The sequence below is a fragment of the Cottoperca gobio genome, chromosome 2, assembly GCF_900634415.1.
Source record: "Cottoperca gobio chromosome 2, fCotGob3.1, whole genome shotgun sequence".
NCBI lineage: Eukaryota > Metazoa > Chordata > Actinopteri > Perciformes > Bovichtidae > Cottoperca > Cottoperca gobio.
Window position 1 is genome coordinate 11,707,583 of NC_041356.1, and position 25,691 is coordinate 11,733,273.

The following is a 25,691-nucleotide window of genomic DNA, read 5'->3' on the forward strand; positions in this document are numbered from 1 at the left end:
ATCTTTCTAACACCGAGGCTTCCTTTACCCAAAGTGTCTTCATCAAATGGGTTGCATTGTTTGAGGAAACCACCCTTTTTAGTAGTTATGAGTGACTGACTCTGAACATTTGTGTTGTTTTTGTGGACTTTTGGTTTTTCTCCCAGTCCTTCCAATAAGGGTTAGACAGGTCCGACTGGTGCATTGCTCCAGTGTGAACCCCGGTATTGGCATGTTTAACGAACCTCTACTAGCTAATAAAGGCTTTTTATTGTAACCTAACTGTTCCGCATGTTGCCACAGAAGTAAGTCCCTAAAGTTTGCTTTTGTTGACCTTTTTCAAGTAAAACCTGAATGTCCCGTCTGGGGATCCATAAAGGCTCGTCTTATCTTAAACGATCTCTGTCATCTACAAACAGGGACTGCAACACTGTTAACCATCCTGTAGAAGGACTAGATCACGGTACTAAAAGTGGTTCTGTTTTTGCTTTTGCACCGAGAATCTGTGGTCAAGTAATCAATCATTCATTGGTATTGATCAACCACGCTGATATTAAGCAGCACATTCTCCTTTAATCTTTTTATTCTGTGTGTATTTGTGGCTGCTGGTAATAACGCTTGATAGGATTTAACCTTTTCTTTTGATGCTGCACATGTGGCTCCATAACTTAGTACAGAGCCTCTACACAGCATTTAGTGAGTGATCTGTGTCCCAACTCTGTGAATTCCCTTCAGTTTGACATGTACCCAGCCTTATGTAAATATTCATTAAATGTATTTCTTTATTGGGAGCCATTTTGCTCGTGGAATATATATTTTTTGGACGAGCTATCAGCCTGTGTTAAATCTAAAGGAGCTCTCTTCAGCCAATCCAAACACATTTGGTCATGGCTTTGAAAAACATTACCTCTTACAGATATATAGTATTCCAGACCTGTGGGGAATACGTGTAAACATTAAACTAAGGCTGTGAGAAGAATGCCGGCGTGCCAGCGATGCGCTGGTGGAATTACGCCGGTATCCATGCGATGGTCCTTTGAGGGTTCAGGATATTGAGCTGAGCTTCATACGTGCACAGGTACTCGTCATGCGGCTTTTTTTGGTGAAATCCAAGCCACTGGATTGTTAGTATGGATGTTTTATTCACATGACGTACAGCATGCTGTCATGAGAAGTTTTATTTCATTTTTTGGGAGGACTCCACAGGACAAAGCGCAGAAAGGAGCCTTTTGGGTGGAACCCTTTTTTTCTTGGCATTAGTGGAAAACCGCTCGCTGTCGGCATTCCAGTTCATCTCAGAGGTGTTGGATGGGGTTGAGGTTTCGAGCTCTGTGCTGGCCAGTCAACACCAAACTGGGGAAAGCGTTTCTCCACGGGGCTGGCTTCGTGCTCGGGGGGGGGGAAACAGGAAACAGCCTTCTCCAATCTGTTGACACAAAATTGGAACGCTGTAGTTTTGTCTAATTGTGATGTCCACACACTTTTGGCCACATACTGTATCCTATTCTAACACTAGAAGTGCCTGTCCATCAATAAAGTGGAAATAATTCAGAAACTTATGAGACATCTCCTTCACTTTAAAATCCCAAGGAAAAACAAAACCTCACACTTTGGCCGGCGGCGATGACTCGGGATCTGTCCAACCGGAAAAGACGCCCGACGACCATGTAGACCTTCAGTCGCACAGCGAGCCTGACAGCAATAACAAGAGAGGGAACACGTGCAAAAAGGCAAAGAAAGAAACTCGTGCTCTTTCTGGTCCCCTGTCCGTTCTCCACCTGCAGCGGTGACATCATGGATTACCTCACCATGAGAACATGTTCACCGGGGACGTGGCCTACATGCCGACACTGGACTCCATCCCGGGTCGCCCTGGATGGACGCAGCTTGTCGCATCTCAATCCCTCCTGCAGGAAGCTCGAGCGCACAGCGGACATAAATCAGATGTAAGTGGACTCAGTAACTGACCGTCATAAAGTGCTTTCACATACTTAAACAAACAGGCAGGATATGCTATCCTCCTGTGCTCCGTCACAGCCAGGAGAGCTCTTTTACAGTCTTCTTGTAAACGTAGTGAGCTGATGTTTTCAATTAAAGTCGACTCAGAGGTGAGTTTCTAGCCTTGATTCATAAACCAACCTTAATAAGTTTTCATCGAGTCGTATCTCCCGAGTTGTTGTGAAGAAATACGCCGTGTGAGGTGAAGGCGCTGCGGTCGGGGGCCACACACGAACAGGTCCAGCTGTGAGAGGAGGTGAAGGTTTGATGTTAGCTCGGGGACGATATACTCCTGCACATGTGAGGCTGCTCTTATTCCAATACGCTGATCAGGGATACGAGCTCTTCCACGTGTGTGTTTGTTCAGCGTGATCTCTGGGAACGCTGTTTTTAGCAGTTTGATCTTTGCATTGCGTTATTGCATTAGCTTCAAATAAGCCAAAACAATGTAAGTGCTGCATGCAAAGAACAGCATTTTCTTTCAGGGGACACTTAATAAACCCATTTAAAATAAATATGCACGCATGAAACAAAACAATGGAACCACAGGAGGCTCCAAAACTACAAATGTACAGATATATATCTATTAAAAATGATTAGTAAGCAAGTTATTATTAATAAAAGAGCAGTAGAGCGATCTCAAAGTCCACATTTTAATTGGATTTGTTGCCTAAAAGCATCCAAATGTTGACGTATTAATCTTAACAAACATATAAATAATAGATGTGTTGTTGGAGGCTGTAACCCCTCCTCAGATATTCCCAGAAAACGTTCTGAGGACACAACCTTTTGTCCCCCAAAAGCAGCTTCGGCCCGATGTGTAACACACGTCTTCATCGTTCTCATGTCTTAAAGAAATAACATGACTAGATGCTCCCAGAGGGAGACGTGTCTCACAAACCCTGTAAAAACTGCAGGAAAGTCAAAAAACAGAGCTGTGTGTTACAAAGCTCTTTTCATTCCCATGATGCGAGGTTTCCCCCTGACAGGTGTGTCCACCTTTGATATCCACACAGGCATCAACACACACAGCCTGTTCTGCAGCATTCATCACCCTGAAAGCCTGTCTGCACCATCCTGCAGCCTCACCTCTGCAGCCCCAGTCAACAACGATGTTATTACCTTATCAAAGGTGGAGGTGTCTGCAGCTCCGGGGGAAAAGGAAAGAGAGACCAGGAGAGGGGGAGAAGGGAGGGGGGGGGGGGCTTTCCTTTGACTGGCTGGCAGTCAACGGGACACCAGGCGTATTTATCCCTCGCCGCCGGCTTATCAGCGGTGCCTGTAAATCTACCTGACAGCTCTTTACAGGTGCCGTTAATCCCGCTGATTCAATTCATTTTGCTAACTGCTCGGATGCGGCCTCTCTCCACGGGGAACATCGAACCCTCGCTCCATTCTCGGCGAGTTAGTTTGTGTTGTCCTCGTGACGGAAAGCCAAATCCACTCTCTCTAACGTGGAGATGAAAGGTGTGCCTCCGTGGCAGACACATTATTCCTCCAAACATGTTTGTGCTTCTTTATTCGCTGCACACGAGGCTATTGCTTTTTCTCCCTGACTGTTATTTACAGAGGACAGATTTGCCGTGCAGGTGTGCAGTTTCTCTGCTACACGCTCGCTTGTGTTGGTACCTCGCTGGTAAACTGCAGTCTTTGTTTTCTCTGCTGTTATTAGTCAGGGCTCTGTTTAGATGATAATCTCACTATATTTCCATTCAGCTTCCACTAACATATTCAGTGAGATGCGTGTGGCAATGCAAGCGGGGCTGTGCCTGGACAAAATGATGTTTTCCTCTCCTTCACTATCAGGGATCTGTCAGACGGTGCGCTGCAGTGTCTCAGCGTGTGTTCACACTGTGAGCAATAACATCCAGTCACTGCAATCACATGAGGATGACCGACAGATCTGTGAGAGGAGCAGCTTTGGAACTTTTCACCTCCGTCTGTCTAACACAACTTGCCGTTCAAAGCTCGACCTACTACTTTAATCTGTAACCGCTGTCAAACTTTGCTGTCATTGCAAAACTCACCTCCGCACAACGTCCCTTCATGTGACCCGCTTTAAGAAAGGTCAGAGGTCAGAGCTGCAGAACAACACACGTGCAGCTGTCTTGGTCAAGGGCGCCTGAGAAGAAGGTTTGGACGTGACACTTGTAGAAACACGTCACCTCGCTGTGAGCAAGGCCTTCGCCGACCACGCAGCCCTCGCTTTTATATTGAAGTAATAACCTTTGACTGCCCATCGTACCGTATTCTCACTTCCTTCCTAAATGCAGCTCCAAGCTTCCAGTCAGGGATTCTCCAAGGCCTTTTTTTCTGATCTTGAGAGAGCCACTCACGAGGAAAAACAAGAGCAGATAGAATCTTGGCAGGTTTGCGTGTTTAAACGGCGCGGTCACCTCCGCCCGGCTTCCTGCTGCACACATCAAGCACCAACCTTATCGTTTCCTCACGGTGATTAGGCCGCTTCCTGCTGACTGCATCGCAGGTTCAAGTTCATTATGCTCACTGTGCTTTAGAGCCGCGTTGCTCAACCTTCTGGTGAGTCATACAGGGATTCCTACTTAACAGAAAGAGATCAAAATGATGCCATTTAAAAGTAATCATGACTTTAATTGTCTGTTTCCCTCAACAATTCTTAATCTGTTGCATCTGTCTGTAGAGCTAGTAGTTAGTGGACCTATGGTTTGGACTCCAGTGTGTGTGTCTGCTGTATGAGCACACACAGGTTCATTTACTTTGTTGTATATACCCTCGGAGGATATATCAGTTTGCTGATAGAGACGCTTCACAAATACGTCTTTATGGAGAGATGAGTCACATCCAGCGTTGGGGTTTCAACCAGCAACCTTGCGCTCACAGAGCCGTGTGTCTAACCTCTCGTCCGTCCCTGCCCCCTCAGCGAGCTGCTTTCCTGTGCTTTCTCCCCTTCTCTGATGGGACGTCCTCTCGCCGGCGCAGAGCTGAGAGGGACGTTTATCTCTGACCCGCAGGTTCGGCCCCGCTGTCTCAGCTGCCAAAACAGCCCCATTCAACATTGTGCTGAGTTCATCAATGCTCCGCTGACACACACACACACACACACACATGCACACACACAGGGAAATGCATACACACAGATGCACGCTGTAAAAAATGTCCAACATAAAATGTTAATCTGAGATTCTTGTTTTTAAAAAAAGCTTTTCTGAGAAATGTGTTCTGGACATAATATTTGTATTTGTATTATAGATTATTAGCAAAAGTTTCCGATCATTAAATAACTATTAAAAAATAATAATACTTAAAGCATTTGCTTTGGAAATAATTATTTTAATTTGATTTATTTTTATTATTTTTATAGATTTTTTAAAATATTTTTTTAATACATGTTTTAATATATAATTATTTTTATCACACTATTAGATGAATGAATCATTTCAGGACTATGCGTCATTGTTTCGTCACCGACTCAATGAGTTTAAATATCTTGTGATGAAAACACTTTTGATATTTCTTGCAGTGTAAACCAGACAGTCCTTTTGGCTGCATATATCTGGGGACCTCTATGACAACTCCCCCCCCCCCCCGCCTCCACCTCCTAGTGCCTATCAACCTCCGACAGGTCAGGTCCTCACACACATACACAGAGGTCCCAAACCCGCGACCTCTCCCCTGTCACAACTGTCACTTGACTTCAGCGAGCAGAAACCGCTTTTATCTGAGAACCTGAAGCGCTGCTCTGACAAAGCTGAGGAACTGCCAGAGACGGACCCCTGTGTATATTTAGCAGCAGCTTGGCAGTCGCCCATCCCAACTGTCGAGGCTGTCAGAACCTCGCATGCACACCGACCTCCCCTCATCCCCCACCTCACTTTGATTATGTTGAAAGGGAATCACACGGGGCGCTTCCACTGCTCATTTAATCGCATGCATTGAGGTAAAAGCACGTTTTCTGAAACAGCCATTTGCACTTCAGTGACGACTCTTTCAGCCTGAAAGTACAACACTTGTATCTTCTACACTTGTGTTCTTGTTGCATCCTAAAACACAGAGCATGTGTGTGTCAAAGGGGGTGTGACATGAGCTGGAGTCCTGGCGAACAAAGTTTCCCTGATGTGAAGTTTGATAGGCCCAGCTGAGTAATAAAACCAAGGCAGGGTTTTACAATCGTGTTACATCATACATTTAAAGAGACATTTCACACATTATCGGCTTTCACATTGCAAATTAGAGCGGCCCTTCGTACGCTGTGTCTCCCCAACTCTTCTGCATCTGTCGCAGAGGTGCATCCTCGCAGTTCATGGTCACACGTCTGCAGACTTCTCTCCCTCAGCTGGTCTTTCTTTCAGTCCTTTAACTTCCTCTTTGTAGTTGGCTTTGTCTCTCTTTGCCGTTTGATGATTTTATAAGAGCACTGCAGATGTCACTTCTCGTTCAAACGGTGCATATCTGACCATTTCATCTTTTACAACCCTCATAACCCCATAACCCTGCAGTCGTTTGATGAAGTAGGCTAGAGCAAGTGTCTAAATTAGACATTCAGCATCAATGCAAAATGATACGAGGGACCCGGCTGACGCATCGACTGACTTGTAAAGATGTGATATCAAAAAGTTTGCCTGCTCTTTGTACTTCTTGCACTTATTTCTGGAGCAGAGCATGGAGCCTTACGTTACCGTGGAGGGATGCTGTGTGCTTTTGATGTGTGTTACCTCTTTTCTTTCTCTCCGCAATGATGTGTCCTCGTGCACCTGCTGCTAAATACGCTTCAAGACCATTCGGGCCATTGAATGAGGAAGATTTTAAGAGATAATTCCCACTTCTGAGAAACATTTGCTTTCCTAAAACCCCAATTAGTCCCCTTATCGCTCAAATTCCTCATTATCCTGCAGCTCCGAGAAGGATTCAGGCCCGTGTGTCGTCTAACAAGCTCGTGAGTCAGACTGCAGCTTGTACGGGTGGGAAGCGCTCCGATGTATTAGTACACGAGCCTACCTTTGTTTGCCTTCTTGCATTGCTCTATGTCTAATGGATGCTGTGTGACATGTGATTATTGTAGTGTAAGAAGACGCATGAGGTCTCCCTCGCTTACCTTCGTCTCTGTAACCTTAATGCAATGAGCAGCGGTGCAAACTTTGAGCTTTAGATGATGTTTGAACTTGCGAGCACACATCTTTCAGCGAGAGGGATGGTGTGAATTATTACGCAGCACGAGATGCCGTCAGCTTCTCTCAGGAAGTCAAAGAGACAACTGTATCTTTCTGTTAATTTAATCCACAAATGTACGGTTAGTTTATGTCACGCAGATGGAAACGATGCTTCTAATGAGCACATTTGACAACGATAGTGACAAAAAGACAAAAGGTGAAGCTTCACATGTTTATCAGCTAAAGGTTTTATCATATACCGCAGTTACTGCGACTTCCATGATGGACTGGAGCGTCTGCTTATGATCTGCTGCTGAGATCAGTGTGTTCACAGTGTTCATGAGGAGTTACCTTCCAGGCCTGGGTTAAGTTAACACACACTGATGTTCACTGTGTTCCAGCGCTCGCTCTGGCTGAGTGCCGTGCGCTCCTTAGCGGGAATCTCAAATTGAACCTAATCGGTTCTCCAGTCACCGTGTTTAAATGGTCTTTTCGCCAGGTTAATGGGATTTCCTCCGAAAGGTCTGCGCTCGACGTCTAAAGTGGTCGAGACAATCGCAATGAGCTCCGAGTCAAGTGTGATTATCCCGCTGACCCGCCTGCAGCCATCGCCTCTGCTCCCTCGCAGCTCAACTGGAGCTGTGCTCAAGTCACATTTACTTGTTAGGATGTAAACAAGAACCAAACAAAGAGTAATGAGAGCAACACATAGAGGGGGGGGGGGGCATCCCTGTGTGTGTGTGTGTGTGTGTTGCCTTCATCGGATCATGATTGACATGAAGTCCAGAACGACGTTTGTCACTTCCTGTCCCGAACTTCTCAATACTTTGAATTGACTTTGTTAATGTTTCTCGTGTCACAAGACAACTGTTGTACCAACAGCTCAGTCTGGCTACTTAACACGTAGTACGTTGTCTAACTAACCGACCCTGATAAAGGAGCGGATTGTTCCGCATCGATCCACGCGGCGCCGTGCTGGTAATCAGCCGTTTGTGTGGGTCAGTGTCTGTAATGATTTCTCTCTTCTTCTGCCCTATGACCTTTGTGCAGTGTATAAGTGTGTGTGTGTGTAGTGGTGTATTGTTGTTGAGCATCAGCCAATGGACCGTCTTTTGAGATGTCAGGGAGGCAGAAACGAGCAGCGTTATCACCTCTGATGGCTTCCTCTGACTGAGTTCACGTCTTTCTCATTCGACGTGTCAGTGAAGCGTTGCTGCCTGTGTGTGTGTGTGTGTGTGTGTGTGTGTGTGTGTGTGTGTGTGTGTGTGTGAGGAACACGTTTATACCTTTGTGAAGACGTCCTGGATGTTGCTTTCAATATTCCAATGAAAACATACAAGTCATGTGTCAGCTTGTGCTCTGTTTTAGGCACAACATGCAGAACTGTGCAGGACACATGTTACTTCGTCTGGTTGCACTGGAACTACTTCTGGAACTCCTCCTGGAACTACTCCTGGAACTCCTCCTCACTACTTCAGTCTGAAGGCCTGTATGTTAATGAGTGTGTGTGTAGCTCTCATTATCTAATTGGACCTTTCAACAGCAGTTCATCAGGTAATATCTCTACAGCATGTAAAACCCTTTCCATGGAAAACTGCCATCATTTGTTTTAATGTAGGACTTTTTGATGTTGCCTCAGTTGTCAGTGGATATCTCGTAGGGGAGGAAATCTTCACATGTTCACTTCAAACGCTCCAGGCAAAGGATTTCTCCTCCCTTCTTTTCTCAAAAGTAGCTTGCTTTAAAAATTAGGGTTGATTCTGTGACAGCTGCAGTACACGTGTGAGAACTAGGTCACATAGTATTTAGAATACGTACTTACCAGTGCTTAAAGAGGGTACTCATGCCCACCTAGTGTGCTCGGAGTCTTTTAATAAAGAGAAATCAAACCTGCTCACACAACATGATGAGGAAAGTGAAAGTAAAAACATGTGTTGTGTTCATGTGCTGCTGGGTAAACCCTGCGTCCAGCTCTTCCACGCTGCGGCGTTGGTATATGTTTGTGCGTCCTGAAACTGTTTAATTCTCTCCAGCTGAAGTCGGCCGAGCAGCTTAAGTGTAGAGAAAGGATTCAAGTATAACTCTAAGCCAAGTCTGCTGTATTCAGTTACTAATGTTTGCCTTTTGGCTCGGAGCGGGTGACATAATATTTGACATGTGATGCCAAGTGTGAGAAACTGTGTGTGTGTGTGTGTGTGTGTTTTGTTCTCGTCAGAGTGTGAAGGTATTAAACCAACTGGTGGGATCTGTTGGGAGCCGGACGACTGATGGGCCCGAACAGCTGCACAGGTACACACACACACACACACACACACACACACACACACACACACACACACACACACACACACACACACATGCTTATTATGTTGTGTTTTCTCTTATGTTGGTGCTTCATCAAGGCTGTGCTTTAACCCTTTTTATATTATATTTCATATAGGGTAGTAACCTTTTAAAATATTACTTTACTGTTTGCATATCTCTCTGCAAACACTTCTTATCGGCTGCGTTCAATATGGGAATTTAAATTTTTCACATTTAATAACAGGAGAAAAGCTGATGACTTTTTAATTTTAAAATGTAATTAAAGCACATTATTTGATTTAAAATGTAAATAGCTTACTGTTAACAATTACACACATTGTATGACTTTGAAACATTAAAGCCAACTGTTATTGAAGTTCTCGTGAAGGCCTCGATGGATCCTGAGGTGAGGAGGAGCCAAAATGTCATCACTTACAACGCTTGTCCTTAAAATTCCTGTGAGGAAAGTCTGAGGGCACAAAACCAAGTGCACGCAATCTTCCATGCAACACACACTATTTCCCAACAGGTGCAGAAGAAGATCAAGTTGCAACACTTCTCCCCCCCCCCCCCCCCCCCCCCACCCTCCTCTTTTCTTTCCCGCCTCTCTCTTTCTCAAATTAATGCCAGCGAGAGCGGCTTTAGAGACATTTCTGACGTGTGTGTGTGTGTGTGTGTGTATGTGTGTGAGGGAGTGAGCAGGAAGGAGGGGGGGGTCGCTAATAACCAGGCAAGGTACACTAATCTCCGATGGCAACATTTGGTTTACCTTAAGCTGGAGGGACAGCTGTATTAAAAGCAGGAATTATCCTAATCAGTTCAAACTCCATCCTCCTCCCTCCTGCTTCACCTCTTTGCATATAAAACTTCCACATTAGGCTTAAGAGTACAACGGCTTAGCTGCTGTTCGCCCTACATCTGTCTTCTCTGCGACGACCAATCACAAAGGTGGATGGAGGGATGAAGGGAGGGAGGAGGAAGGTGGAGAAAAAAAGATGGAGAGGAGTGAGAAGGAAGGCAGGAAGATGGTGAAGGTAAGACAGCAGAACCTGAGAGGGTGGAGAGACGGAGGAGTGATGGAGGAACAACGTGTCCACAGCATCTCACTCCTCTCTGCTGTAGTTCCTGCAACAATATATTTCCTGTATCTAGATGTGAATGTGCACATCCAGGTGTGATTTATTTCCCACAAAATCAAAAAACATGTATTTAATTTCCTCATTGGAGCAAAGCAAGGTGTCCGTGCTAATGACAGCCTCCCTGCATGAGGTATGTGTGTTTCTGACCTGTTCCAGTTGCACTGCAAACAGCTTCTATCTGGCTTTTCTTTTCTCTTTTTATTTTTTTTGCCTCTCTCCGAGGCCCTCGGCACCATAAATCCGACTGATTACTCCGCACCCCTTTTGCTTGACTGAACCTTCACAATCAGCCGTGGCCGCCAACAATGAGGCCCTGATGAATCAAACATCCATGGCATTAGTTTCACCTTGCTGCCCCTTTCCCATGCGCCGCCGCCTCTTTGTCAGGCCCCGGTTTGATGAGAAGGACTACTGACACTGGCTGCACCTATTGATAGACAATTCTGTAAAGACGGACCCCAACTACCGGACCAAACCCCGAACGCTCCTCCCTCTTCTTCCCCCCTTTGCCCCCAAAAATAAGCGACAACATTTGATTGGGGCGCTGCAGTAAAACCCCTGCTGTCTAGTTTGCAGGAGGCTTTGTGTTTAGTTTTTGGCTTTAGGGGAGCTTTATTGGAATGTCTCAGTATTGTGTACTGACTGTACTTTTATGAAGTAGTCCTTCGACACACGTCGGCAGGAAACCGTGAGACACTGAACACTAGACCAAGTCTCATGGACGCTTTAAATGAGCTTCATCTTCACATTGCAGAACCTATTGTGTCTTGAACACCTTTAAACATCTCAGATAACTAAAGTTGAGTAAGAAGCACGGTTTTGATAGACAACATACATAATATGTGCTGAACGTAACAGTTTCACACGTTAAACACATGAATCATCAGATTAAATTCATGCATTTGTTTTATAATCCTTTAATGGTAGAGGAACATAATCTTCACCTTCATTCCACTGATGCTGTTTGTACAAATGTTCTCACATTTAGGAGTTTTTGTTCATGTAATATCGGCAGATCAGACTCACTTTAAAACTGAAAACATATTCTATACGGCAGAGAATAGAAGTAAAACCTCAGATATATGGAGTCTGTCTACCTTCAAAGCATTTCATGTACCAGATACTTAAATATACGTTATGTGCAAAGTTTTTACCTTCCAAAAATAGTCCTTTTGTGCTCATTTAGGCAGGTTAAACGGAGTATCTGAGTACAAATACCCAAGTCATTTTGACTATTTTAAATCATACAGTACTACTAATCTACCCGATGTGCAAAGTATCTGAGGTTGGCTCCTATGTACGTGTTATATATAATAATATAAGTCTTTTAAAGGAGCCGTTCTGCATTAGTAATGTGGTATTTCTACTGACTTAAGTAAAGTATGATAATAAGGTTGTGTCTTTATGAAGCTCTGCAGTTTGCACAGAGGTGAGTTTCTGGGCTTTCTCTTTCTTATCCTGCGTGGAGCAGGCGGCTCGGACACGCTGCGCTGTCGTAGCACTAACACAAGATCAAACCCTAAATGCACTGTGAAAGTGTTCGGGGCCGCTAACAACTAGCTCAGAGCTTGGCAAACACGAGTGTGTGTGGGGAAGGAGAGAGTTGCTATAACGCTGAAGGCTGCTTATAATGAGAGAGAGAGACAAACTGCACACGCTCAGCAGCGAACGCTCATCCAATGTGCGACCCACAATGTTTTATTCATTGAGATATATTTGATTATATTTGAATTTAATTGACATTTGGAGATAAATGAAGAGTTTCTTTCCAAAATGAGACATCTACTATTTAACTAAATTAACACCTCTTAGAAATTGATGACTGGCAGGAAAGTAAAATCATATCAAAGCTTCTTCTTGAGGTTATTTATCAGTCGGTCAAACTTGAATAAAAATGTATATTTGATATTATATTTACTATTACTTCAGTACAATATAATCAAATAATGCACTCTTTACTCCACGACATTAATGTTAAAGCTTTAGTTTCTAGTAACTTCACATATTCAGATTATGAATGAATAAATTAGCTACATGCTAAGCTAAGCTAAGCTATGCTAAGCTATGCTACCAAGGTCCTGGGATGTGAGAGTCGTATGGATCTTGTTTTTGCTAAACGTTGACCTACTTCTTTAACGCTGAGTTCTACTCATTTGACTTGTTGTGCACATTGGAGGTGGTATTGTAGACGCAGAAGGGAGGGCAGCAGGTTGTATCACCGGACCGTCAATTGGACACATTTTGGGGACGTGTTAGTCATTCATCAGGTGACTCGTGTTCAGACAGCATCAGTATTCATTTGTCAGTATTCCACAATTTATTCTCCAATTTTGTATTGTGCCGAGATCGTTTTGCAATATTGCTGGAAATAAATGTTGTGGACTGGAGGTGTGCAGGTTGGTCTCCGCTGTGCACATCCTGTTCAGTGTGGAGACTTCCAAGGCTTGGATGGGCAGGAAAAGTGCAAAATACTACGACTCCCATGGATCCTTGTGGTGAGTAACAGCCAATCACAACGGTCTCTGAGCCTCATGGGTTCCTCACTTACCAGTAAAAGCATAAACATACAGTCTTGATAAAGTATCCAGTGTTTGGTCATCATTTAAATCTTTGGACAGAGCCAATGAGAGGGACTTCTTCCCGCTCCATAAAGGTGGAACTGTTACCGATCCTTTGAGAACTCTTTGCAGTGTGAAAGTCGGGTGTACACCTTCAAACAAGAACAAGTATTACATCCCCAACCACGTGACTTTGGTTCCATGGAGAACCCTTTAAAGGCTTTCACTTTGCAGCAGCACTTGGATCGTTCAAGCTCACATGCAATGGAACACACACACAGTACACACACACACACACACACACACACACACACACATTTGGAGTATTTCCATGGCATAAAAAATCCCTCTTTGTTCGGGATGATGGCTTCCCTTCAGTCTCAACATGTGTCCGGCCCAGTGAGGTTTAAATCTGCCCACCTGTCCACACACTAATCCTCCCAGCCTTATTACAAAACTGTGCAATTAATTAAAGGCTCAATCGTTGGGATTAGTAACCTACATTCAATTTGATACTCGTATCAGCGACTCAAGTATGTACAAAAAGTGTTTTTTCCAGGATTTAGCAAAAGAACATTGGCGCAAATATGAAACTCTCAGAATGAGTGTCAACTTTGAATTGTTGCCAGGACAATGATGCAAGAACAACAGAGGTGGTTTTAGTGCAACAGCAGTGCTATTCTAGTTTACAGTGGCATTACGCAGATTAAGATTATCTCCGCTGTATGTTTACAGCATAATGAAACAGGCCTGATATAATGACCATCAAATCTGGATTAGGTCATTCACAGCAGAGCAGGGACTTTATTCCAATGATTATTGTGAGCAGGTTGTGCCGCACCACAATCCCTTCCTTGGCTGACGTATGCCTGAACACCTCTTACACGCACACCTATTCACACACACACACACACACACACACACACACACACACACACACACACACACACACACACACACACCTATACACAAACACATGCATCTCTTCCTGTTCAATTCTATTGCTCATTCACATGTAGGATCACATGCACACAGAACAGACACTGCTGTGTAAAAACAAGTGCAAATGGTGTGTGTGTTTACATTCATGCGTGTGTGTGTGTGTGTGTGTGTGTGTGTACAGGGCTGTTACAAAAGCATGTTACGGCAGCACAGAAATGACACGGTGCAACAGATGATGGGCATTATCCCATCAACCTGCTGTTTCTGTACACACTCTGTCCCCTCTATGTTCTCTTTGAAAGGACAGCAGGAGTGTGTGTGTGTGCGTGCGTGTGTGTGTGTGTGTGTGTGTGTGTGTGAGATAGATGGGTGAAGGGGGGGTCCTTTCACACACCCAACCACACACACTTTCATGCACACACACACACTCTGCACCTGTCACAAACAGCCTGTCAGAGCAGGAGAAAAGAAACTTCAGCCATGAGGAAGAGCTGCGGGAAGGGCTGTCTGTTTGAGCTCCGAGAGTGAGGCCACAACTGATTAAAGAGAGGAAATGTGTTGTTTTTAAAGCTACAGTCTCCAAGTTTAAACACTGAATTATGAGGACTTCCGCACCGACGTACCCTCTAACATGACGTCACTACATTACATTCCAGACTCAATCTGTGAGCTGCGTCCACGAGGACGTGACTATTTAACTTTAGCACAAGACTGCAACACAAAGGTCTAATTATCGCCTCACACTAATATCTGGTGAGTAGTTCAGGGGGACAGTCACCTTGTTCTTCAAGTAGCTGGATGATTCAGTGCACTTTCTCTCCACTCAACTCGCCCTGCAACAATGAAGCTTCACACGCTGCGTCCAGATACTCCACCGTTTTCTGCATCGATGTGCAAAACATCAATGGAAACGTCTGAAATGTTTTGAAGCAGGCTAATTTAAAGTAAAAAACTGGGACGTCCCAGAGGAGGTGAGGGAAGTTAACTCCCCCAGCAGGAGGCACGAGGCTCGGTAACACTCCTGCTCAGCCTGACTGACAGCTCTCCATAGAAGAACAGTGTATCAGCAAACACGGGATCTGCAAGTATACAGGTGTAAAGCTCGTGTGTAATGTACCTTGCCAGAAGGATAACTCCAGTGCCTATAAATTGCCGCCGCCCCCCCACCACCACCGCCGGACAATAGGCTCAGCAGTGGCCTGGTGATTGCCTCTTTTCAAATGGAAATGCCGGTCGCCTCTCTTCTGCCAGGTTCCCCTAAGCAGTGTACAAATTACAGTTTACAAGGCATGGAGGAATAAAAAGAGAGCGAGCAGACAGACAGGAGCAGAGAAGGTGGGAGGGAGAGTGAGCGAAAGCCGAATATCTTTTCTCTCGCTATTTCTTTTTTCTTTTTTTAATTCGGCAAAGTGACATGTAAATTAGCCTTTAAGTGCTCCACTCGGGGACTGTGATCGTGCCCTAATTGTCACAGTCAATTGTGGCCAACAGTCTCTTCAATCCAGGCAGCTTTTGACAACAAGCATGCCAGGATCAAAAGACGAATCATCGCCCAACACACACACACACACACACACACACACACCAACACACACATACACTCTGTCTGTGCTTTTAGATGGCTACAAAGAGAAATGGTCCAAAGCGAGAGGTGAGAGTGATCGCTCCGCTCGGTAAGGATGGAAAGATGGCTGGAAGTGGGGAACACAACAGCGATTTGCTTCCTCCAGCAGCTTATATCAACGTTCCCCAAAGTCCTTTGAGTGTCAAGATAGCACATGCCACGGATGACACTGCAGGAAAGGATGGCGTGTCTAAAATGAGCAGTGGAGGTATACAATGCATCCAGCAGGACTTTGTCCAACTGCTCCGGGGTCATAAACTTCGGCGCAGGATGAAACAGATGTGTTTGTCTGAAGGCAGCGCTGAAATATAATGCAAACATTTGAAACTGCAAAGCTCTGGAGTCTTATCAAAGAGGCCAAGAGTTCAAAGCTTCTCTGCAAACTTCTGTAGGTGCAACAACTTCAGTGTGTAGTCAGAGGCACACACACACACACACACACACACACACACACTCTGCAGGCCGTGTTCGGAGGCTGTGTGTTACAAAGCTCTGTGACTTATTTATTATTATTTATTTCATAATGACTCTCTTAAGATGCTCGATGAGCAACAGCAACTAAAACATGATTATGCTTTTTATTGGTTTTCTGCGGCACTTCATTTAGACAAATGTTGTGGTTTTGATTCAAATTCATCTTGTCTGCTCTTTCTCCGCCAAAACCACAATCTTTTCCTAAACTTGACCGAGTGTTTCATTAATCTAAGACTCACCAAACGTGGGCCGCAGGTCACCAACCCTCCGTGTGACCAGCCGGACCCCCTCCCTGCAGAGTGTGGGGTTAAAAAGGAGACGTCACACTTCCTGCACTGGAAAAGGTCTCTCACACACACACACACACACACACACACACACACACACACACACACATTGCTTGTAAAGAAACTCATTTTGTAGAATGAATCATTCTGATATTATTATTTTTATATTATTATTATTAATATTTAATGTATAAAAAAAGAGCCTGAAATATAATAATAAACGTTTATAAATATATTAAATTAAATTAAAATGGTTCTTTTGGCCTAAAGTTATCTGTCCCTCAAATTTCAGCAACATATGATTTTATTTTATTTTTAAAAATGAATAAATATGTCAGAAAGTAAAAACGTACCCTGAATTTTTTTATTATATTTTAGTCTTTATCTGCCTTCTTTCAAATAAATTGTGTGGGTTTTTATTTATTTATCATTTTACCTTTTTATAATTAATTCCTTTAAAGCATATACATCTCTCGGGGAGTTGCGTGTCCAGTTACAGGATTTCTGGGTAATGAAGTCCTCAGAATTCAGTTACCTTTAGGTGCCATTTGGAGCTGCAACAGTGTGTGAGACTCCTTGCTGTTTGTTCATGCATCTGTGTGTGTGTGTGTGTGTGTGTGTGTGTGTGTGTGTGTGTGTGTGTGTGTGTGTGTGTGTGACATGCATGTTGTAGTTGCACCATTACATGTGATTGCAGATCTCTTATCTAAATAGAGTCAGTGCTGTTTCCTCCCTGAGCAGCTGATGCACGCTTCATGTGGAGACATCTGACACAGGAACATCTGTGAGAGCCGGACAAGGTTTCTGTACATGTAAGTCAGATCTTTTAATTCTATCTCTGTGTCCTGAGAGGATATAAACTCATATACAGAGGCAGATATTAAGAGCGTGCCGATATGCAAATGTCTGTCAAGATTAGAGCTACAACAATTATTCAAATGTTTGATTAATTATTCATCAGAGACGCCGTCAATTATTCATTTCGCCAGCGATAAGTCCTCTTTTTTTCTTCTTCTCAGAGTGAAAACTTTTCTTGTGGGATCTATCAGAGATCCAATCAAAAGCATTTTATTTGTCGAGTACAGTAAATGTGCAGGAATTGTTTTGCCGGCGCCGGAACAGCCGGACTGTACATGTGTCTTACATGCATACACACTCTCCCTCGATGCGGGGACCGTTTCTACTGGTGATGGTGAAGCTACTTCAGCTTCTGTTCAAGCGGCAGATGAAGAATGTTATCAGTGAAGCATCACCGCATGACTCGGGCCCGCTCCCTTTGTAAGGAACACAGAGTGTATGTACGGTTGGTCATATTAATTGGTAACAATTATACATTTGAAATATTAATTCCTCACATTTTATTCATTTATTCTTCTGTCACCGACGCCGTGTTGAAGTGAATCAGGACACATATGAACATTGCATATTCACATCGAGACGATGACATTAATTGTCATGTAGAATAAAAGGTTGCACTGGTTCGTCTGCTGATACTAAAACAAGTTTCACTTTGTGTGCACTTCTCCTCCCGAACTTGTTGTTCTGAAAGCACAGAGCGTCTGACCTCCCTCTGCAACACCAGACGCCTCACACATCATATGTTTGTCTTTTTCTTCTTACAGTCTCAGTCGAATAAGTGGTCATTTGCAGAAGCCTCTGCACAGTTTCCAGCTAACAAGAACAACATAAAAAATCAATACTTTTTTGGTGTAAGCATTTGTTTCTGCAGAAATCTGCCATGCAGCCTTCTTGTTCTCTCTGCTTGCTTCCTCGTACAACTGAGAGAGAAAGAAAGAGTTTCTTCCCCGCTCCCTCTCGCTCACGGCAAATGTAAACTAAATTCATTTTGCATGTTTGAGGAGCACTCGCGGATCACACGCTCGAGCCTTCGCCTCTCGGTCTTTAATTGTCCGTCAATCTCTGGAGTTGTTATGGTGCTGAGGCTCTTGCGGTGGCTATCGTGGAGCCAAACCCCGTCGAGAGATGTTTGAGTTTGATGTTGCAGAGCTGGAAGAGCCACAAACAAGCGCAGAGAGGAGCCAGAGAGGAGATGTGATCTAGGATACTACGGCTTCTCTGTCATGCGTTGAAAACCTCTGAACGCCGACAACAAGCGTTATTTTAATTGAAGAGAGGCAAAACTTGCTTTCAGGGCTAAAACACAAACTGCGTGCTGAGGCTTTAACACTCCAGAGGCCGAGCGGCAGTCACTTGACAGCTGTTTTGAATTGTAGAAGTGCATTTTCTAAATGTCCCTCCTCTTTCTTTGAGACCCACTTTCTGGTCAAGCCGGCGTCGTTTGATTTCTACGTGACATGAAGTGCTTCTCGTTGTGTTTACATGCAGCTCAGGTTGTTACAACTTGGACATCAAAACATCTTAACACTTCTGGACAAGTCAATGAAGAAACACAGATATTATTTCAGTTAGTAATAATCGTTATTCCCACAAATGATCTGTGGGCAAATGTGAGTCACGATGAGGCGTTCCACCCCAAACCCAAAAACTCCCCTCTTACTTCATGTCTGAGAGATGTCATGTGTCAAATGCATGCATGATGCAACTGCTGAGGAAAGCATCGCCACCCAAACATGTGCAGAAGGTGCTGCGGTGTGCCGCTAACACACACACACACCTTGGATGACGGTGACTCGTGTTAGTTCAGGCTTCTCATGCAGGAAGAAGTTCTCTTTAAGTTGATTTTATTGCCCCGATAAGAATCAAACTCTGCAGAAAAGCTGAATCATTGTTTTGCTTGGAAAAGAGTCAGAGTTGTTTGTGCCAACATTTAAAGTGTTGGCACAAATGATCCGCTTTGAGCAGCTTCGGGCAGCTTCGGGCCAAAGACACCAGAGTTAGCATCATATGACTTGTCGCCACATCAGTGGAGCTGCTGCTTCGACCTTTGACCTCTTCACCGTTGTTATGCGTAATGTCGGCAGGAGCTTAAACCTAATCTGCAGCTTCAGTTCAGATAAAGACGTCAGGAGTCTGCGGCCCTCGTACTGTGATGGCACCCTGCAGCAGGAAGACATCTGGGAGACACAGGTACGTTTTTGAAAATATATACCTACGTCAGCAGAAGATATAAAATATTCTAGATGAACAATTAATTAAAAAGTCTTGAATTCAACACAGAATAAATATTTTCATATTGTACCAGGTTTGCTTGAGCTGCTGGGTGTTTTTCTTAAGACTGGGCATTTGTTCATCACTGGATGCACCACAATGTCATGTGACTCTCTCACATCTAAATTAGGCCAATAATCAGGGACGCCTGGCGGCGGAGTAGTTGAATGCACAACATGTACATACAACAGTTTGAGTCCTGAGGCGTGTTCTGCTGTGGCATCTCTCCCTCCGTCTCAGTTTACTGTACACCAGCGAGGGCCGCCAACACGAGAGCGGATGAAAACGCCATTTGTTGTAAAAAAGCAACGAGAGCAGGATGTCTCGTTTGTGATCTGAAGGTTGGATGACGACGTTCTCTTTATTAAATATGAGGCATGAGACGGTCAGCCTGTGTTGACTGCCGACCTCCTTTAAGTGGGGATCTTATTTCACTGTGTAATGAAACCTGCTGCTCCTCCAGGTTTCAACGTGTCCAGATGACCTGAGGTCTATTTGAGTGGATACCACTTTCAAATGAAAAGAAACGTGGAGAACAACAACGTGCGGGCGTCGTTATTTCACCTGCAGATGTTCAAATTCGACCTTTGACCTTCTTGCTTTTGGACGCTTTGAATTTAAAGTGTGCACGTGAAGAAGAATGCAATCAGACTGCGAGAAAAGGATTTTCATATTTGTGAGATTCGGCGAGTTAACATGAAGATCATGTGGCTGTCGTGTAACTGACTCCTCTGTATGTACAAACACAAGTCGTAATGAGACTGACACATTCTCTAAATACTACGGAATATTCCTACAAGCCCGCTGCACCACGGTGTTTGTGTTTACGCTGTCAAAAAGCTAGAAATGTGCCTCCTTTTCTCTCTCACACACACACACACACACACACACACACACACACACACACACACACACACACACACACACACACACAGAGGCAGAGAGGGAGAGAAAATTAGGATTATAATCTTGGTAATCAGCAGTCATGCCTGAGGCAGACAGCTGCAGAACTGCACAGCTCCAATTTAGGTGTTGGACATTAAAAACCATTAAACCCAAGTGAATTTCCACTTATTGATTTTTCTGGGGCAACATTTCAACTTCAGAAAATCAGCCGGGGCGGATAATGTGCTGCAAAAGCGTCAAATGTTTTATTTGGAGAAAACATACACACACAGAAGAGAGGTAAACATTGAGCGATACAGTTCAAATCAGCACAATTCATTACACAATAATTCAATAATTACATATCTGCCAGCCTGTTTTAGTTGACAATTAATCTCATAAATAACAATTTTCCAAAAACATTAAAAACAATCTTTTTTTCTTCTTCTTGTCATAATTAATTAAATCACACTGCGCATCAACATTTTGCGCTTTTAATCTGAAATTAACAAACAGAAAATCGAGTAAAGAATTATGAATTCATGCACATGTTGTTTTTGGTACCCCCCTCCCCTCATTTAAATCAATATATTCATTAAGCACAAGGTCCCCCTATAGGTCACACACCGACTGTAATCCGTTTTCACGGTGAATATGCGGCCCCACGTAGAAGAGCCCGCGTGCGTAAAAAAAAAAGAGAGGTGCCACTCCAGACTCGCTTGGATGAATGGGACACAGAGCTGGAGCTCCGGCTCAAGTGTGTGTGTGTGTGTGTGTGTGTGTGTGTGTGTGTGTGTGTGTGTGTGTGTGTGTGTGTGTGTGTGTGTGTGTGTGTGTGTGAGCGGGTGCTGGACTGCTTCGTTTACATGCAAGCACCGTGGCAGTAAATTACGCATGACAATAATTCACCCAGGACTGGATCCACTTTCGACCCGAGTAAAACGGGAGGCAGAGCAGCTTCACCCGCTTCTGCCCTCCTCCTCCTCCTCATCCTCTTTGTTGTTCGATAAGAGGAAGAGGAAGAGGAGGAAAAATAACTACATTTCCCGATGGAAATTATTCAAATTGAATAAAGTAAATTTACCAAAATAAAAAGCCAGTTTGCGGCTCGAGTCCTCCGCTCCATGCAGACAAGTTGGAGAAAAACTAAAGTTGAAGATATTTATATAATCTTAATATTACTAATACAAATAATAACGATAGTGATTATAATAATACAATAATACACAGTGTTATTGCTACTATTATTTATGTAATAATAATAATAGTAATAATAATAATAATAATAATAAAAGAAATGATATTCCACAGAAACAGTCAAATAAAAACACTTTTATACAGAGTTCCTACCAGAAGCTTCGACTCTGTGTGATTTCTTTTTGCTGCATCTGATTGGGTTTTTTTTTTTAGGGATAGGGGGGTGGAGGGGGGTTTATAAGGGGAGGCATCAACCAGTTCAGCCCCTTGATTGATGATTTAATTAGCCATACAGTGGCAAACTGCAGGAGGACAGGACACAAAATAATGCTTTATTTACATAACCAATCACCGCGCTGCAAAGGTGGAGCTTCCCTCTCTCTCTCCCTCTCTCTCCCTCTCTCTCGGTGGCAAGTCAGACATGGCTGAGATGGTTGACTTCTTTAATAAATGCCAGATCCATCCTGTTAAGTGGCGTCCAGAACGAAGAATGACTGTAATAATCCTGAAATGCCCCTATGATAGTGCTGTAATATTCCTGCAGGGACTGGCAGTGTGTCTGCGGCTCTCTGTAGGAACTTTACCGTCACTTTATTCTAATTTATGCTATTTTTTCCAGCTCCTTTAGTATCATCAGGCTATTCCTGCAGAGGCTGCAGTCGTCTCTGTCGCTGCTGGGTTATACTCATAGCTCCATAATATCACACATTTATTTTGGAGTTACATTTTCGTTAGGGGGGTGCAATTTGAAAATGACTTGTGCAAATGAGCAGAAGCAAGAATGCTAATTATTTCTTATAACTGCATGTGCATTGCTATTCCACCTGCACAGGCGGTGACGCACCTGCTGCAGGTACATCACAGGTAAAAACAACAATTATTCACTGTTACGCTGCAAAAAAAAATAAAAGTCGACCGAAAGTGATTTTTAAATCTTAATTCCCCCCTAAAAAAAACAAAACAAGACACACATTCTGCCAAAGACTCTCAGAGTAACTCTGCTTCCAAAAGCGTTCCTCCAATCATTTTCTAAAAACATGTGGAATCATATGAAAGCAGATTGAAGCCCTGACTTTAAGTAAATGACGCTGAACACAAGAAGACGTCTGCTTGTGGAGCTATCCCCACACTTGCACATTTCTAAGCATAAAACAATGTTTCACACTCAATGTCCACACGGATGTTTTGCAGCGTAGATAAAAGCCGACAATCCCCAAACATTTTGCAGTCGCAGCCAATTACAATAATGAAGAATATGTGGAATTGCCTCCCACCCCCAACTCCTGCATCCTGCCCGTATCAACTCTGCTATTTCTGCAAATTAAACGGAGTGGAAATAGAAATAAAAAAAAATCCTTACATGATTGCGGCCGGTGTGGACGCGCTCCAAGTTTCTCCCCCCTTCTACACTAACACACACACATTCACTGGAAGAAAGGGGAAAAACACTGTCGCCTGTTCTTGTCTCCGCGTCGAAGCCCGACATAGTTGGTTTCACTCAAAAAGAGAAGAGATGGAGAAAGAGAGAGGAGAGTGAGGCAAAGAAAAGAGGAGGAAGAGGGGGGAGAAAAGAGAGAGAGAGAGAGAGAGAGAGGAAAAAACTTCACGTTCAACCCAGAAGATGCTCACGTTTGGCTCTCCTCAATTATCCCCTCCCGTGAAGATAGGTGGCGTGCGTTTCAGGGGGCTTCTCCTCTGTGTTACACGGCAAAGAAAAGGAGGTGGAAAGAAAAAAAATGTCATTAGAAGAGGCGTAACACGTCAGTCCCTACCCAGGTTTGTTTCCTGGAGTGGGTGTAAGACATCAGTTGTAAACCTGCCCTAGCAGGAATAGCGGTCCCTCCCTCCTCCCAACTATTTCTAAGGCTTTATTTCTAAGGCTTTATTATCACCGGTGGAAAAGGATCCGCTCACCGACGCGCTCCAGTATCATCCCTCCTCGCAACTCCTATCCACGAGACACCTCTTTGCACCCCCTAAAAGCAGGTATGTGCCTCCTCACTTTTTATTTTAAGCATTTTTTTCGGAGAATTGTTGGACATTAAACTTCCGTGCGCCCGCGTCGGAGTTGGAGCTCAACTTTGCCTTACCTGCACAGGTGGAAATAGGTGCGTTTGTTTTGAGTTGTTTTTCCTTTTTTACCTCCGTGATGTCGCGGCGTCCTGTAGCTTTCTGAGAGACGGGAATTGGAGCTTTTTGTGGGGCATTTGGCGCTGCACCACACCGCTATCCTTGGGAGAAAAAAAGGCGATATGCATCCCGTTTTCTCTCTTAGTCTCATCATCTTAGATTATATTTGTGTCTGTTTGTATAATTCAGCTAAGCGTCCAAGTACCAACAACAAACAAAGCTCTTGTCAATATTCCCTTATCATAATAACGGTATTTGCGCTGATAAATGAGCTGCTGAAGCGAACATCCCACACAGGCGATCTGACTCTTATCGCTTTTGTTTATGCGCCATTTGTGCCTTAAAGAATTTTCTTATTGTCCGGAGTCATTTGGCACATTTTAACAACTATTCCCCATCTGTTATTTATTAACTGTTGACAAGAGGGGTTGGATTCAGTTTATTAAAGCTAGAGGTGCAATTTTCTCAGGCGAAACCAAGTGTTTATTGAAGTTGTATGACTTTCAATCAGACCACACAGTGAAGCCTGGTGCCAGGCTGGAGCTCAGTCTCGCTCGTGCCGTCTGTAACGTGTAAGTTCTGGATTTGACCCTAAAATATGACAGAAATATGATTTGTTAACCTATTTCGCCTTCTGTGTCCAAGCCGGACGGAAAGCGCCAAACTTGAACAAATCCTGGCAGTTTTAATAGAAATAAGTAAAATATTTAATTTGCTTTAAAGTGCAGAAAAATACAAAGCGGATAGTGAAACTTTTCTGAACGATATAACAATGGATGTTTTCGCTTCAGACCTCATTGGTGATATGAATTGTGGTTTTCCTAATAAGAGAAATTACAATTCCCTTCCTCCTCCTGCTGTTTGCTTCGCTGTTAATGCCACTAAGCTGGGAGCCGATCAGCTGAAAATCAGAATTAGATGGACACGGATGCCCTCGCCGCTCCTGCTTATACTTTCACCCACGGCTCTTTTTTCCTCTCTTTTTTTTTTTTTTTTTTTTAAACACTCTGTCCCTCCATCCAAGTTACATTTGCCGTTTCTTGTCGCGCGTCCGGCGCAAGTGGATCTCCTCGCTAATACCCACGTTGTTGGTGTTGCTGTGTGTGTCTGTTTCCCGTCAGATATCAAGCTGAAATCAAGGAATCGAGTCCATGCGAGCTGCCATCTGATCCCACACACACTTATCAATGAAGCAAGAGATCATGGCGGATGGCCCCAGGTGTAAGAGGCGAAAACAAGCCAACCCGAGACGGAAAAACGGTAAGAAAAACACGGGGGAGACAAACCAAGCAGTCGGGGGGATATCTTTGGATGTACGCCTGGTTTGAAGGTTTCCACTGCGGTTCGGGGGTGTGTGAGGGTCCGCCGCTGGTGCGCATTTCTGCATTCCCCTTTTACGCAGGGATAAAGGGACCGTTATCCGGGGGAGAAACTGTGCGTAAATGCCTCCGTGTTGCAGCCCCCTTCAAGCCTTTGGAATTCTAAAAAAAATGTGGTTTTAAAATGTGTGTTTTCAGGGGTTTATTTTGTGACGGTTGCGAGGTTAGTTAGAAACTTGTGGATGTTTGAAAGTTGGAGCGTAGCGGTGCCGGCTGGTTTGTCGCCGGGACAAAATCCGCCATTGGGGACTGAGTAACGGTCCCTCCGACCATCGTTGGCTGGAGCACACTCATGCTGCTCGGTGTGAAAGTCCAATCTTGTGACTGGAGTTTTGATTTGCTTTAATCCGCCGGCTGGCGTGCGTTAGCCGTGATGTGTTTCTCTTTCTGTGGGCCTTTACCTTAATTTCACAAGACACATTTGAAAGTGATTTACCCCCACACTGTCGCTGTGTTCCGGGACAAGCAGAGTGTTGAAATAATTCACAGGAGATGGCATGCGGCTGCTGCTTTAGTTTTTAAACCTGTGCGTTTTTGTTC

General features: G+C 44.1%; 1 protein-coding gene across 3 annotated transcripts in view; it reads left to right on the top strand.

The window, feature by feature from the left end:
* The first annotated feature begins 23,393 nt into the window (after positions 1 to 23,393).
* zeb2b (zinc finger E-box binding homeobox 2b) overlaps positions 23,394 to 25,691 on the top strand; it is a 77,640-nt gene continuing 75,342 nt past the window's right edge. For 2 of the 3 annotated variants that reach the window (XM_029446068.1, XM_029446095.1), the window contains exons 1-2: positions 23,394 to 23,628; positions 24,894 to 25,032. In XM_029446068.1, the coding sequence (XP_029301928.1) occupies positions 24,960 to 25,032 (73 nt within the window). In that variant the 5' untranslated portion in view covers positions 23,394 to 23,628; positions 24,894 to 24,959. Of the gene's footprint in view, positions 23,629 to 24,023; positions 24,345 to 24,893; positions 25,033 to 25,691 lie in introns of those variants that run through there. The other variant, XM_029446076.1, reaches the window with a different exon arrangement.